The sequence below is a fragment of the Schistocerca serialis genome, chromosome 7 (genome assembly GCF_023864345.2).
Source record: "Schistocerca serialis cubense isolate TAMUIC-IGC-003099 chromosome 7, iqSchSeri2.2, whole genome shotgun sequence".
In the NCBI taxonomy this organism is placed as follows: domain Eukaryota; kingdom Metazoa; phylum Arthropoda; class Insecta; order Orthoptera; family Acrididae; genus Schistocerca; species Schistocerca serialis.
Genome location: NC_064644.1, coordinates 275,469,204 through 275,486,588, shown reverse-complemented (window position 1 = coordinate 275,486,588; position 17,385 = coordinate 275,469,204). Strand labels below are relative to the sequence as shown.

Genomic DNA, 17,385 nt, shown 5'->3' with positions numbered 1-17,385 from the left:
GCCAGTCTATACTGATTAAGGACAGTAACACTTTTGATTCTTCTGTTATTGCTCCTCTAGTTCTACTTGCAGCATAAATTCACTGGTTGGTGCACAGAGGTACATCCAAACTCGATAGCTCAGGAGCAGGTAGGTTGTATTCAGGCTGAGAATTTCCTTCACTAACTCCATGTCTCTAGTTCACATCAACCCATACAGGGCATGTTCCGAATTGAGAAACCAATCCACTCCACTCAATAATTTTTTCCTACAGAGACTGAGAAAAGTGGTGTTACTGTACTGTATACCGGTGTATATGGAAATTAAGGCAAATGAAATGGGAGCACATCAGCCAAGGAGGTCTATCCAATATCTACTTGAAGTGTAACGCAGCATTCCCACATTGGTAGGATGATTTGCTGGAAATGAGAGTACCAAGCTGCTGTCAATGAAACATACTGACTGGCAATTATAATGCAACTCCTTTGAGCCTGAGTCTTAACATGAAATGCTGTTAACTTGCCTTTAGATAAGCAAATATCCATGTCCCATAGACTCCTTCTATGACAAGAGGGCCCACCACTGTGATACATTTATGGTGTATGACTATTTTTCATGGCATGTGGTAAGCGTACACTAGTTTCCAATAAGAGCATAGTACATAATTTATATTCACCCTCCAGTTTTTATGCAGAGTTTTGAGAAAGAAATCCATACTTGATCATAAACTTGGTTTAACCAGTTCTTTCCATTATGAACATCTGTATACTATTTTAAATCTGTTTACTCTCTTTTCTGTTACTTTCATTAATTTATTATTTTTTGCCTATTTTAATTAAAACTGAGTATCATATGCTGTTGGACTTGGACACTGTAATCATGTTGCTGTTATGTGCCTTTAACCCAGATCTGGGGGTCAGGTGAATACAGGGTTATAAATACAAAATCAAATAGGGGTAACGCAGGAGTAGGTTTAAAAATGAATAAAAAAATAGGAATGCGGGTAAGCTACTACAAACAGTGTAGTGAACACATTATTGTGGCCAAGATAGATACGAAGCCCACGCCTACCACAGTAGTACAAGTTTATATGCCAACTAGCTCTGCAGATGACGAAGAGATTGGTGAAATGTATGATGAGATAAAAGAAATTATTCAGATAGTGAAGGGAGACGAAAATTTAATAGTCATGGGTGACTGGAATTCGATAGAAGGAAAAGGAAGAGAAGGAAATGTAGTATGTGAATGGGGGTAAGAAATGAAAGAGGAAGCCGCCTAGTAGAATTTTGCATAGAGCGTAACTTAATCATAGCTAACACTTGGTTCAAGAATCATGAAAGAAGGTTGTATACATGGAAGAAGCCTGAAGATACTGGAAGGTTTCAGATAGTTTATATAATGGTAAGACAGAGATTTAGGAACCAGGTTTTAAATTGTAAGACATTTCCATGGGTAGATGTGGACTCTGAGCACAGTCTGTTGTTTATGAACTGTAGATTAAAACTGAAGAAACTGCAAAAAGATGGGAATTTAAGGAGATGGGACCTGGATAAACTGACAGAACCAGAGGTTGTAGACAGTTTCAGGGAGAGCATTAGGGAACAATTGTCAAGAATGGGGGAAAGAAATACAGTAGAAGAAGAATGGTTTGCTTTGAGGGATGAAATAGTGAAGGCATCAGAGGCTCAAGTAGGTAAAAAGATGAGGGCTAATAGAAATCCTTGGGTAACAGAAGAGATATTGTATTTAATTTATGAAAAGAGAAAATATAAAAATGCAGTAAGTGAAGCAGGCAAAAAGGCATACAAACGTCTCAAAAATGAGATTGACAGGAAGTGCAAAATAGCTAAGCAGGGATGGCTAGAGGACAGATGTAAGGTTGTAGAGGTGTATATCACTTGGGGTAAAATAGATACTGCCTACAGGAAAATTAAAGAGACCTCTGGAGAAAAGAGAACCACTTGTATGAATATCAAGAGCTCAGATGGAAACCCAGTTCTAAGCAAAGAAGGAAAAGCAGAAAGGTGGAAGGAGTATATAGAGGGTCTATACAAGGGCGATCTTCTTGAGGACAATATTATGAAAATGGAAGGGGATGTAGATGAAGGTGAAATGGGAGATATGATACTGTGTGAAGAGTTTGACAGAGCACTGAAAGACCTAAGTCAAAACAAAGCCCCCGGGAGTAGACAACATGCCATTAGAACTACTGATAGCCTTGGGAGAGTCAGCCCTGTTAAAACTGTACCATCTGGTGAGAATGATGTATGAGACAGGCGAAATACCCTCAGACTTCAAGAAGAATATAATAATTCCAGTCCCAAAGAAAGCATGTGTTGACAGATGTGAAAATTATCGAACTATCAGTTTAATAAGCCACGGCTGCAAAACACTAACACGAATTATTTACAAATGAGTGGAAAAACTGGTGACACGTGGAGACTTATCATAGAAAATAGATTAAGGAAAGGCAAACGTATATTTCTATCATTTGTAGACTTAAAGCTTTTGACAATGTTGACTGCAATACTCTCTTTCAAATTCTGAAGGTAGCAGGGGTAAAATACAGGGAGCAAAAGGCTATTTGTACAGGAACCGGATGGCAGTTATAAGAGTCGAGGGGCATCAAAGGGAAGTAGTGGTTGGGAAGTGAATGAAACAGGGTTGTAGCCTATCCCCGATGTTATTCAGTCTGTATATTGAGCATGCAGTAAAGGAAACAAAAGGAAAATACAGAGTAGGAATTAAAATCCATGGAGAAGAAATAAAAACTTTGAGGTACGTCAATGACATTGTAATTCTGTCAGAGACAGCAAAGGACCTGGAAGAGCAGCTGAATGGAATGGACAGTGTCTTGAAAGGAGGATATAAGATGAACATCAACAAAAGCAAAACGAGGATAATGGAATGTAGTCAAATTAAATCAGGTGATGCTGAGGGAATTAGATTAGGGAATGAAACGCTTAAAGTAGTAAATGAGTTTTGCTATTTGAGGAGCAAAATAACTGATGATGGTCGAAGTAGAGAGGATATAAAATGTAGACTGGCAATGGCAAGGAAAGCGTTTCTGACAAAGAGAAATTTGTTAACATTGCGTATAGATTTAAGCGTCAGAAAGTTGTTTCTGAAAGTATTTGTATGGATTGTAGCCATGTATGGAAGTGAAACGTGGACGCTAAATAGTTGAGGCAAGAAGAGAATAGAAGCTTTCGAAATGTGGTGCTACAGAAGAATGCTGAAGTTTAGCTGGGTAGATCACATAACTGATGAGGAGGTAGTGAACAGAATTGGGGAGAAGAGGAATTTGTGTCACAACCTGACTAAAAGAAGGGTGCGGTTGGTAGGACACATTCTGAGGCATCAAGGTGTTGGGCGGCGGATAGAATTTTTATCAATTTTATGTTGTTTATATAAAAGTTAGTTTTGTAGAATGTTAAACCAGTTCCTATTATTTAGAATGTTATTTATGCCGTCTTTCGCCGTTCTCAACACTGGCTTTCTAACTACAATATTGGCAACCAGAAAGTGATTAGCAAAACATGAAGCCTGTAATTAGAATTCCTAGTGCCCACTTCATCTGAGAATACACTTATAGTTACAGCTTATAGCTCTGAGGAATTAGGAGATTGCCTGGGATTTCTAATAAAAAACGGTCATGAAAAAAAAGAGTTCTGTATTCTGAAAGTCACAGATGAAAACAAAAGAATCCACACAATCTAACTAACAGAGCAGTTCAGAGTCTAATGCGCTGATGCCACTATAATTGTCCGAATTAACTGTTTAAATGAATGCTCGCCATAATTTGATGATAATGTTCATCAAACGCCACGCTAAATAATGGTAGAATGTTTGTCCCGCAGTGGCACGTGAAAATATGACAATACGCAAACTGAAGATCGATAATTAAAGTCAACCCAGAATTAACACTTCACTCGCAAATGATTTCATGGTTACACATATCTCGAGTAACTTAATACGGCATCCGAGGCTGTTTGTAGCAATGATACCGACGCGACGCGACGCGACTCCCAACACAGATGACGTGCTATTCAGTGTCTGGAGAGAACTGGGACCTTGCTTCCTCGCGCAACGTTCTTATATATAAAGCCGCGGTGCGGACGGCTAAGGGAACGCCTGATCAAATCGGCTCTCCCGACTAGCCGCTGGGCTGGTAATGCACCACTTTAAGTTACCTAATAAATCCTAGCTTCTCTTGCTGATGGCCGATGAAGCTCTTAATTTAAATGTGAATTCAGCACGCAGGTAAGTATTGATAATAAAATTTTTACGTGGCTAAGTTAAATATTTTGGGCGAGAGAATTAATTTAATTACACTGCACGCAGTAGACGAGCTCTGAACTGGCCCTTTGGAGATACGCTATCGCTATAGTTTTATAGGTATTCAAATGTAACTTCTCACATCCTTATGGTGCTAGCGGGTTGTTTTTTTTTTTTTTTTTTTTTTTTCCTTTATTGTAATTTTAAGCACCTCATACAAGGTGGGCTGGCAGCAGCATAATACGCTGCTCTTCAGCCTTAAGGGGTACAATAATACGATTTATAGGTGACACAGACAATACAATAAAAATGGCGGGCAAAAAATGTAGATACAAAAACAATAAACATAAAGCCGTTCACGCTGGACGAAAAAAAAAAAACACTAACACTTGTTGACACGGCGCACAGAAGACGGACGACGGCGACGGCACACGTGAACAGTGGAGGCGTGACGACGAAAGAACACTAAACGCAGACGAAGGCACACACACGAGACACTGATGGCGATGATCTCCGGCGTGCGAATGTTCACTGAGCGTGTGCGAGTCCGGGCACCTGCCAAGAGAGGAGGAGGAGGAAGGGGAGTGGGAGAGGGATAGGGGAGAGCAGAGATGCCAGGAGCATGGGAGATAGGGGGAGGGAGGAAGGCGGAGGGGAAGCCCGGGATGATAGCGGATCTCCATTCTACTTAAATATAAACATCCTAGCCTTATTTATTAGCCTACTTAATCTATCTTGCTTCCTTAAGTTTTAAGACGAAGACCAGAAAATCATGAATTTCCACTAAAATCTTAATTTGTGAGATCCAGAGTACTGTTTTTATTAAATAATTATGAAAAATGAATCTAATTATAAATTTTGAAGTCTCTAGCTCTTTTCTGTTGCGCCAATGATTTTTACAGAAAAACGTCCAAATTTCGAAAATGGTTAAAGTTATCGAACTGATATTCAACACATATTAATTTAATATTACTCCTGACATGCTAGAAATGTTTTAGGTTATTTGCTTGATTTTTAAAGTATTGCGCAACATTTATAATGTCAGAGCTAGTTACAACGGACGGGCTGGCACACAATGGAAAGACTGCTGTGAATTTACTACGGCGTGAGTAGGCTGCTTCCCTACAAAGGGATCAGCAGTTTGGTATTGTAGGGCAGCGTGGAGGGTAAAAATTGTAGAGGGAGACCAAGAGATGAATACACTAAGCCGATTCAGAAGGATGTAGGTTGCAGTAGGTACTGGAAGATGAAGAAGATTGCACAGGTTAGAGTAGCATGGAGAGCTGCATCCAACCAGTCTCTGGACTGAAGCCCACAACAACAACAACCCAGATAATGACAGAATATGGAAGTTGTACCCTTATCCCTAATTAAGTCTCAAATCCTCTGAACAGAGATACTTTTCTGTGGTACAAAGACCATAGACTCATGTAAACATTGGGCAGCAGAAATGGTTCACATAAATATTACTATACTTAACCATGGACCATGGTATGTAGCAGCTGCTGGCTGGCATTCTTTAAGTTCGATGGGTTATTTCTCATTTACGCTCCTCATGTGCCATGAAATCCATGGTGGATCACAGTGCATTTTTAATACTTGTTTTTGTTTGCCCATTCTGAACAGATGTGGCTCAAACATCAATGAAGATTAAGTGTGACAATTTGTAACCATCGGGTAGTTGAAGATTTCTGAAAGTAGCCATTGATAAGTTGATTTAAGTCATCTAATTTGATATTTTTGATGAAGCCTAAATTTTTTAGCAAAAATGTGCCCTTAATGTGATCAATCTGAAACTAACAGGTTTTTAAAATTCTAATTATTTTAAAGAAAAACCGTACTAGGCTGCATTTATCATAAATTGAAGTGTCAGGATAAATAAAAGACAATAATTTTGCTGCTGTAAAGCACTTAATACATTGTCGAAACTATTCCTCTAGTAAGTTTCCTGCAGCATAACTTGTGAGGCAGAACAATCATTATGTTGAGTGTTAAAAGCTACATCTGTGTTTGCAAGTATTTTGACTGACATTAATCAGCGGCATGAGGTATCCAAATTATGCTTTTTGTTATTGAGAAATTACTTGCTTGTAGGAGCAGTGAGGGGAGATGCAGTATTGGGAGGTGCAGCTGATAGTGACAGTGAAGCAGAAGACAGGCCAGAAGGCCAGAATACAACTTTGAAATTAGATGACTGGGTAGTATTCCGTATTGATGCAGAGACTGCTCATCTTGCTCTTCAACTCAGACAGAAATGGCATTCTCTTTTCTTGCGTCGAATGCGAGCACCAGCCAAGCCATGGTCACAGGTATGTCATTAAACCTAATTAACTTGTTTTTTCCCATTGTAATAAATTTTTGTTCATTTTTTTCTTGTGCTATAATCAATTTTAGTTTATGAATATATGCCTTAATACTTAATATGTACAGTTACCATCACTGTCATTTGGAAATCTACTTGCTGATCAGGCTTCTGATTGGTTTTATTTTTAATATAGTATTTCACATGAAACATGTCTTAACTGTATTTATTATGTTCACAGGAAAATTATATGTTAATTTTGATACTGACTGTATGACATAATTGCTGGTCATTACCTTAAGGGAAAATGCCAATATTGTTGATAAACATGTATAAAAGTATGTGCACCAATCCTACCTTTTGGAACCAGTAGTTTCTTCCTTAGGGAAGAGAAAATGATACATTAAGGAAAGTTGAAAAGGAAGGGCAAGTAACTCAAGACACAAGGATGATAGGATCCACATATTGGGAAGACAAAAGATCTTTGTCTCGCATTGGCTGACAGTGAAGTTTTCTGCACTTGAAATGTAAAACATTTTATGTCAAATCTTTAATTCGGGGTCAGGTAGTGCATCTAGCTCCCGGTCAGGAAGTTTGAACTAGTACTCTTAGGAAATCTGATCCTAGTTTAAATGAGTATCTTCTCATAGCTTAGTCATTTGAAATTGCGTGAGCAGCACAATGTGTGTTTAACAATGATGCTGAAAGTGAATTCTTGAGAAACATCATTCTCTAAACGACTTCATCTGCAGATTCCACTGTACAGTCACACAAGGAATGCAGTTTGAAATTCCTCCTCCATCAGCTGAGGCAGAATTGTGACACCACGTAAACAGAAATTGTGTCAGTAGTTGGGGTATTTGTCATAGTGATAATTCACAAACTGGAGCAAAAACATGGGACTCCCACTCATGAATGTTTCTGCAATCACAGCAAGTGTAACTGCCCACAACAAAAGCTACATATTTTGTATCCAACAAAAGTGTGCATGTGGCCATCATCTTTCAGAACCACCCACAGATTATGCTACAATTTAGTGCCCAGCTGCATATCATCACACTGCGACTGAAGATAATAGACTGTGGAGAGCTTCCAATTGTGGAAGTTCCAGATGTCCCTGCCGTGCTACCAATTCTAACTGAGCCGATGGCAGTGATGTCTGCCTCCATTGCTCCCCCTAAGGGCACTGGTCATGGTTCCACCCCAGGCATTACCATTCTTGTGGGTTAGTTGAAATGGGGAGGAATCTAATTTTCCGTCTCTCCAGTGATATGGAGATTGAATCAAAGAGTGGGGCTGATGTTATTTGTATGGCACATAATTCCATTTTTGACAGTCTTGTCTCCAGAGGACATGGCAAACAGGTCACTTTGGGGTGACCATTAGCCCTCTACAGCTGTAAATGCCTATCTTGGTAAGCGAAGCAGCATTTTGTATGTCATTCTTGAAGTCTTGAATACAATAGTTACCTTGCTTTTCTGGGTCTAAACTTTAATGTGGAACATTTTTTGATGTGCTTTGTTGAGCAAGACCATTTAGTGATTTGGCAGTACATGACATTCAGTCTCTATGACATTTTTGGTTTCCACACACTACTAGTTTCATGGCAGTGACATTCCTCCTTAGTTTCAGCTTTGGACACTAAACTAAGAGTCGTCTCACATAGATCTGGCATATTGTCATCTGATTTCTTACTGAGCTCTTGGAGATGGGGAAACATGTTAAAGTTCACAAGTGTGTCAGTGTCATTAACTTAACATTGAGTGATGTACCAGACAAATTACTAGATGTTTCAAATGTTGGATTTACACTAGCCAAAATGTTTGCTGAGAATGACCTTCACATACTTAAAAAGTAGATTCTTTGGGCCTTAAGATGTTGTTGATGATGGAGAAAACATAGTAGGTGGTGCAGGGAACAGCCTGGTTAAAGACAGAAATTACAGGATTAGAGGTGATGTGAATGCAATAGGAGTAACAATTATAAACAAAAGTGTGAGTTTTGTGCAGGCCCTGCAGTGCCATGACCAGCTCTGGGTCAATAATGCTTTGAGCCATGTGAACACAGCATTGAATAGGCTGCTACTGGCAGAAATGAAGCCACACATCAGGGCAGTGCCTGTTGCTACAATTGGGAGATTAGAATATACTAAACATGACCTACACCCAAATAAGGGAGGGAAAGATAGGTTGACTGAGCTGCTTACAGAAAATATACAGGGGGCCACCATCACACAGTGCAAAATCCCTGTCGTTATTGGTGTCAGAAAGGTCTGTTTTTTTAGCATAGAACCAATATTCATGCATCCTGTTGTGAAAGAAGTTAAAATAACAAAAGAGTCACACAAAATACTCAAGAACGCACAGAGAAGTACGATTAGCTTATTTCCTCAGACTATTAGAGAACTGAAACAATATTGTGAAAAGGAAAGTTGCTACTCACCATATAGCGGAGATGCTGAGTCTCAGACAGGCACAACAAAAAGACTGTCACAAATATAGCTTTCGGCCAGTAAGGCCTTCGTCACAATTAGACAACAAACACACACACCACACACATGCAAACACAATTCACACACACATGACTGTAGTCTCAGGCAACTGAGGCCACACTGCAAGCAGCAGCACCAGTGCGTGATGGGAGTGGTGACTCAGTGGGGGTAAGGAGGAGGTTGGGGCGGTGAGTGGGAGTGTTAGTAGGGTAGTTGTGGCAGACAGTGATGAGCTGTTGGGGAGTGTGGAGGGACAATGTGGAAAGAGGGTAGGGCGGCTATGTGCAGTCGGGATGCTGGATGGAGGGAGGGAGGGGGGGGCAGGGGATAGCAGAAAAGGAGATAAGTAAAAAGACTTGGTGTGACGGAAGAATGAGGGCTTTGTATTGCTGGAATGGGAACAGAAAAGGGGTAGGATGGGAGAGGACAATGACTAACGAAGGTTGAGGCCAGGAGCATTACGGGAATGTATGATACATTGCAGGGGAAGTTCCCACCTGCGCAATTCAGAAGAGCTGGCATTGGTGGGAAGGATCCATATGACACAGGCTGCGAAGCAGCCTTTGAAATGAAGGATGTCATCTTTGGCAGTGCGCTCAGCAACAGGGTGATCCACTTGTTTCTTGGCCACAGTTTGTCGGTGGCCATTCATGTGGACAGACAGCACTTTGGTTGTCATGCCCACATAGAAGCCAGCACAGTGGTTGCAGCTTAGCTTGTAAATCACATGACTGGATTCATAGGTAACCCTGTCTTTGACGGGATAGGTGATGTTTGTGACCGTACTGGAGTAGGTGGTGGTGGTGGGAGGATGTGTAGGACAGATCTTGCATCTAGGTCTATTACAGGGGTATGACCAATGAGGTGTAAGGGCTTGGGAGCAGGGGTTGTGTAGGGATGGACGAATATATTCTGTAGGTTTGGTGGACAGCATAATATCACTGTGGGAGAGGTGGGAAGGATATTGGGCAGGACATTTCTCATTTCAGGGCGTGGTGAGAGTTAGTCAGAAGCCTGGCGGAAAATGTAATTCATTCACTCCAGTTCTGCGTGGCTGGAAGGATAATTATCCTCCCAACCTTGTACAAAAACAAATCTCCCGTGCCTATCGAGCATTCCCCTCGTAACTCAGTACCACCCAGGACTGGAGCAAATGAATTACATTCTCTGCAAGGCTTTCGACTGTCTATTGCCATGCCCTGAAGTGATAAATGTGCTGCCCAATATCCTTCCCACCCCTCCCACAGTGGTAGTCTGCTGTCCACCGAACCTACACAGTATGCTCATCCATCCCTACCAACGCCTGCTCCCAACCCCTTACCTCATGGCTCATACCCCTGTAATAGACCTAGATGCAAGAGATGTCCTATACATCCTACCACCACCACCTGCTCCTGTCCATTTACAAGCTTAGCTGCAACCACTGTGCTGCATTCTATGTGGGCATGACAACCAACAAGCTGTCTGTCCACATGAATGGCCACCGACAAACTGTGGCCAAGAAACAAGTGGATCACCCTGTTGCGGAGCACGCTGCCAAAGATGACAGCCTACATTTCAATGACTGCTTCACAGCCTGTGCCATATGAATCCATTCCACCAAAACCTGCTTTGGTGGGAGTTTTCCCTGCAATATATCCTACGTTCTGTAACCCTCCTGGTTTCAACCTTCGTTAGTCATTGCCCTCTCCCATCCCACTCCTATTCTGTTCCCATTCTAGCACTACACAGCCCCCATTCCTCCATCGCACCCAGTCTTTTTACTTCTCCCTTTTTCTGCTTTCTCTCCCCCCCTCACCACCTCTCCGCTCCCTCCGTCCAACCTCCTGACTGCAAATAGCTGCCCTACCCTCTTTCCACCTTGTCCCTCCACACTCCCCAACAGTAATTCACCGTCCACCATACTATTCCTCCCGCTTCCCGCCCCAACTTTCTCCTTACCCTCACCGAGTTGCCACTCCCATCACTGCTGCTCACAGTGTGACCTCAATTGCCTGAGACTGCAGCCGTGTGTGTTTAGTTGCATTTGCGTGAGTGTGTATGTGTGTGTTTGTTGTCTAATTCTGACGAAGGCCCTACTGGCCGAAAGCTATATTTGTGACAGTCTTTTTGTTGTGCCCATCTGCGACTCAGCGTCTCCACTACATGGTGAGTAGCAACTTCCCTTTTCACAATATTGTTTCATTCCACCCTGGATTTTCCATTGTTTGACTATTAGAGGGCTGAGTAACTGAGAACTGCTGTTGCTACTCTCAAACCCAGAGAAAGGAGGAGGGTTGGCACCTAAAGAAGGCATAAAAGAGAAGCCAGGTCATATCTCAAGGTACTTCTGGGATTGACTACCACAGTGCTACCCCTGTTAACACCTATGCATTGACCTCCAACATAGATAATTTGCTTCAGCCTGATGGCAAGTTCACTCATAGAGAGCATTACCATAGGTGATAAAAACCCAAAATTATCAAAGAGCTCAGTGAGCGAACAGATTATGTGGAGCCCATACCAACAAGCAAGAGCATGAAAAACAAGAAAGTGTTATATGAGGGTGGTTTGAAAAGTTCTCACAATCACCACAAGATGTCAGCACTAGCACAATGAGTTGTTCATGTGATATTCATTGGACTTTTGTCTGTAAACATGTGCCATGTCAGTGCTCTTGGAGGAGAGCTGCGGCAGTGATGTGGCTCTGTTGTTGTTCCCGCTTAGTGATTTGCGAAGATGGAAAAAATCGATATTCGTGCAGTGAGTAAGTACTTTGTAAAGAAAGGTATGAAAGCAAAGGACATTCATGCTGATTTCCAGAATACACTGGGGGACTCTGCTCCTTCATATTCAACTGTTGCCAAGTGGACAAATGAATTTAAATTTGGTTGGGAGAGCTTAGATGATGATCCACACAGTGGTCGGCCAAGATGTGTCACTACTCCAGAAATGATAGCAAAAGTGCACGGAATGATCATGGAGGATCACCGACTGAAAGTGCGTGACATTGCTTACACTTGCCAGATGTCTTCTGAAAGGGTATATCACATTTTAACTGAAGAATTACAAATGAAAAAAAATTATCTGCAAGATGGGTGCCACGATTCTTGACACTGGATCAAAAACACTGCCTTGGCAAAATTACACGAACTAAGGTATGAATTGTTGCCACACCTGCCTTATTCACCTGATATGGCTCCGTGAGACTTCCCTCTCTTCCCAAAACTGAAAATTTTTCTTCGTAGACAAAGATTCACTTCAAATGAAGAATTGAAAGCTGGAGTTGACAACTATTTTGGAGGCCTGGAGGAAACTCATTTTCGAGTAGGGTTCAAGGCACTGGAACATCGTTGGACCAAGTGCATTAATCTACAAGGGGACTACATTGAAAAATAATAAATGTTATAGTGATGTAAGTCCTTTTCTACTATTCTGTTCCAAGAACTTTTCAAACCACCCTCGTACATTGATACCTTCAACATTACTTCTCACCTCAAAACTGGAAAATTGAAACACATTACGGCTACTGTGGTCAAACAGAAAATCTGTATAACAGTGATAAAGAGACTAGATACATAGATGAGGTAGTGTTCAAATCAGAAGAATTTTTGAGTCAGAAGGAAACGCCTGGCAAGAGAGTAATGAAGAATGCATGTCAACTCAGCACTGGGTTTATAATCAATAGACAAATCCTGATACCCATCACTGTCTTGAGCTCCAAAACCATTAGACTCCTGACTTAACTTTTTGGGAGTAAATAAGATATATGCTATGGTCAATATATGTCCTCCCACGAATGAGACTAACAGATCAGATCCAGGGAAAATAGAAGAATGTTAGAACACTATACAAGATTCCTATCAAGAATGTTATCCTGCATCTTGGACACTTTAGAGCACAACTCACGAAAGAAAGAAAATTCAGGAACATTATTGGGAACTATAGAGACTACAACAGAACTAATCGAAATTAGCGAATGACTAGTGGAAATTTGTAAGAGTTTTAATCTGATAAAGAAATCTGCATTGGCCGAACACTTTTCAGGAAAACAGAAAATTTGGGTGTTTCCCAACTCTACTAGAAGAGTTCCAGATCAATCGTGTAGTAATATCAAGATGTGGAGAGAAGCAAATGCAACATGTCAATGTCCTCAGGGGTGCAAACTTGGATTCAGACCACTTTATTTCCAAAATTAAAGTTAAAATTCTATCAAGATGCCATCAAACTAAAATATGACGCATATCTTGAAGTTTGATACAGAAAAAGTTAAAATTGAGAAAGATTTTAAGATGAAAGATTATTAAAGCTGGGAACAGTTAAAACATGCACCGATTTGACAGTACAAAGAGAATAGTTCACCTGAAGAATAGGAGAGGCAGATGGTGGTCAGGAGAAGGAACTGAGGCTATCGAAGAGCTTTGGAAAGCATGGGTTGCTTGGTATTCTCAGTAGACACCAGAAATTCTATATCCGCAAGCAGCTGGATATCAGTGCTTGCATCAGAATCTAGAAGAGAACATCTGAAGCTACAAAGTTTAAGGACCGTCTGTTGAAGAGAATGTGACATCAAGCAATAGCAAGCTAAACTCGACTGATTGATAATTGACAGAACACAGAAAAGGACAAGGCCAAAGCAACTATGTAAACAACAAGTGCAAAGTGGAAAACTTGACCACAGTGATGCCAAGAGAAAGAGAGAGACGCTCTGAATCGTGACCAGAGACAAAGATTAAGTGACAAGCAATGTTGTTACCTAATAGTCCATAGTACAACAAAGGTAGTAACTAACAATGTCAAACACTATTAGAGAGAAAGACCAAGAGCCAAGTGAGGTTTTTATCCAATAGTCCATAGTACAGCGATGATAATAACCGACAATATCAGATGTGAGTACAGAGCTTTGGTGTGACGTCACATGTGCTGGACTGCTGTTCGAATCACTTGCCAATATTTCATACAGTTTTAGACTTCAGATACTTATTTTAAAGAGTATTTGTGTTAATATTTGCTGTAAAAGTAACTTATTAATGGAATTTCATTCATCTCAATCTTTCTTTTTGTGTTATTGATTTGAGTGGTCTGTTATTTGTGAGTGTGTTTACATTTTGTGGTGTGCAGTTGCAGCTGTAGCAGTGCTAAAGCTAAGTACTGACAAACTTGTTTGTGTGCTGTATTCTAATATTAAATTTAGTAGTTTTCAATCGCTCATTCAAATATTAGCAGCGTGTTTACATTTCGCGGAGTGCAGTTCCAGCTGTAGTGGTTGTTAATTTAAGTTCTGACAAAGTTGTTTGTGCACTGTTATTCATTTATTAAATTTAGTAGTTTTCATCGGTGTCTCATGCTGTTTCTGGTGAAATAATTGTTTAATAAACTATCGGAAACTTTTGCCCACTATGTTCTTTAGAGTTTTTTGTGCTTCGAAGTCATTTGTTAAATTTAGTACAGTAGTTTTCAGCTAGTGTTGCTTATTGTTTGTAGTGAAATATTGCAGTAAAACTTTTGTTCACTGTGTTTAATTTTGAAGAGTATTCCAGTGGTCACTTGAATTTTTGGTTTTAGATAAGAAATTTTGTGAAGTTTTGTGGTATTGGTATTAGTTGTGGTTTAGTGATGTTGATAGAAGTAATTGCTTTCTTAAGAGAGAGCAGAATTTGAGGTCACTATTGTTAGTTCTTTAAATATTTCTACTGTTGTAATTGAACTTAGGTAATGTAGACGTTTAGTTTTTTCAGTAACTGTTAAAATCTTACCATCAGTGAGAAGTGTGGGGTTCATTGTAGGTTTGTGAGTAGTGGGTCACAGTGCGAGATCTGTTCAAAGTATTTTCATTGAAAAGGGGGGGGGGGGGCAGTGGGCATTCTAGTGAGATCCTCTCCAGAAAATGCAGAATTTGTAGCAGAAATAAGTTGATGGAGGAGCAGGAGCATAAGATCTGTGTCCTTCAGGTGCAGTTACAAGCCACAGAGGAGGAACTACATAGGTTGAGAAGAGTGAAGGGTGGTGGGGAATGGGAACTGGCAGTTGGTAAGAATGTAGCTAGGAGGAGCAGATATTCAGACAGTTGAACTTCGGGTATAACCAGTAGATTTGACCCACTCTCAGAGTTGCATGGAGAGGAGCCTCTTGTTGCTGTAGGTGTAGGAAACATGCAGCAGTCCTCAGTTGTTAGGGAGCCTAAGTCAGCTGTAAATTGCTGCTAGGTAGTTCACATGGTAGAGGTATGGGCCAGCATTGCAAGAAGTGTTGGAGAGTGAGTACCAGGTCACCAGCATTTTGAAGCCTAGTGCGGGGTTGGCCTAGGTCGTCTGTTATGTAGGAATTTTGCATAAGAGGATCTGGTAGTGATTATGGGTGGAGCTGGGAATAGTCTCGATATGGACAGCAAGTATGATGTAGGTGGTGACCTGGTAAGGATCACTGCTCAGACTGGTGGCACTAATGTGCACTTCGTGCAATTGTTTCAGCAACATGATTGGCCTCAGCTTAATGCTGCTGTTAGGTGTATTAACATGGGGCTGGAGAAGGCGCAGATGGCAGTGGCCATGGCTGACATTGCAGTGGTACCAGTTGAGTCTATCAAAGATTGGGTTTCACTAGGCATGGCCTGCACCTTATTAGATCTGAGAAGGGGAGGCTTGCAAAGCTTATACGTGACAGTGTAGTGGGTGGTGGTGGCGTCACTCATGGTAAAATTCCTGTAGTAGTTGGTGTTAGAACTGCACCACTTTTAGATTGATGTCAGCTGATAGGTATTCCTGCTTAAAGGAAGTCCGTCTAACAAAGGAATCAATTTCATAGGAGGTCAGGTATCCAAGTAGTGAAGGAATGAGCATATTTCATCAAAATATAAGAGACATTAGATGTTGACTCCGATATTATTGGTATATTCTAGCACCACTTCAATAATTTGACAATTCAACACCAAAAACAGGTATTTACCACTGCCAGAGTTAAGTGGAGAAGAGCCTGAGGTAGAACGAGGAGCAGGAAATGTGCAGCACACTTCAGGCGAGGCCAAGAAGCCTAGGAATGTACGAAGTGTTAGGAAGAAGAAAGCGCTGCTGCTAGGTAGTAGCCGTGGACGAGGTGTAGGCCCTCAGCTACAGGAAAGTTTAGGGGCAGCGTACTGGCCACCAGTATCTTCAAGCCAAATGCAGCACTAAGTCATGTGATAGAAGACCTAGGGTCTTTATGTAAGATTTTACAAAAGAAGACCATATAGTGATAGTGGATGGGGCAGGAAACAGTTTGGACAGGGATGGGGCATATGACATAGGTGGTGACCTGGACAAGATAGCTTCCCTCACTCATGGCACCAACGTACATTTTGTTGAGCTGTTCCGGCGTCATGATTGACCAAACCTTGATGGAGCTGTGAGGCGAATCATTATGGGGTTAGGGATGGCTCTGAGGACAGACAACTTTGCTCATGTTTCTCTGGTGCCCGTCGGGACTATCAACAGATGGGGTTTCACTAGGCATGGCCTACACCTAAACAGGTCTGGGAAGGGAAGATTGGTACAGCTAATGCATGAAAGTATAGGGGGTGGATCTCGGGCCACACATGGTCAAATACCTGTTGTCATAGGCAGGAAAAGTAGATATTTTTTAGGATAAATCCAGACAGCAGGGTCCCCTGCCTAAAGAGAATCTCCAGCACTTTAAAAAATACTGAAACACCCACTCACAAGACAGATTTTAACATCTCAGATATCACATATACCAGATGTCACAAAGAAAAACAAACCATTGGAAAGAGTAACATGGAGCATTTCACTGACTTAACAATCCTCCATCAAAACACGCAATCAATAAAAAATAAAATACAACTATTAGAAATTGAGCTCCAATCTTTGAACTGCACACTAGTTGGTATTACTGGTGTAGAGACACAGAAATCCAACATGTAGTATTATCATTGTATGCAAAGGCAAACTCTTACTGCAGAACTACTTCAAGGGGTGGAGGATCATGCATTTATATCAGAAAAGGAACACAGTTCAAATCTCAAGAGATGACCTCAGTACCTTAAGTGAAGACAGACACTTTGAAATATCAGCTATTGATTAACAGGGTGTGATATCACCAAGAAATTAATCATTTTGTGTGTGTATAGATCTCCCAGTGGTAGTGTGGACACTTTTTTCAATAAATTAACAGAAGTTCTAGATAAAGTTTCAAGTACAAAGGTCAACATAATTCTGTGTGGGGACATTAACATCAACACTTATATCATAAACGCATCTAGTAGCACCCTCATAAACATCAGTCAAAGTTTTGCAATGTCCCTATTGGTCAATAGTGCAACAACGGTTACTACAATGACTGCATCAGTAATTGACCATGTGGC

At 40.9% G+C, this 17,385-nt stretch overlaps 1 protein-coding gene across 2 annotated transcripts in view; it reads left to right on the top strand.

Annotated features, from left to right (window-relative positions):
- The window catches only part of LOC126412117 (3'-5' RNA helicase YTHDC2-like), a 345,826-nt gene that overhangs the window by 260,314 nt on the left and 68,127 nt on the right, over positions 1-17,385 (top strand). For both annotated transcript variants that reach the window (XM_050081554.1, XM_050081552.1), the window contains exon 20: positions 6,352-6,566. In XM_050081554.1, coding sequence (XP_049937511.1) covers positions 6,352-6,566 — 215 coding nt within the window. The remainder of the gene's footprint in view (positions 1-6,351; positions 6,567-17,385) is intronic.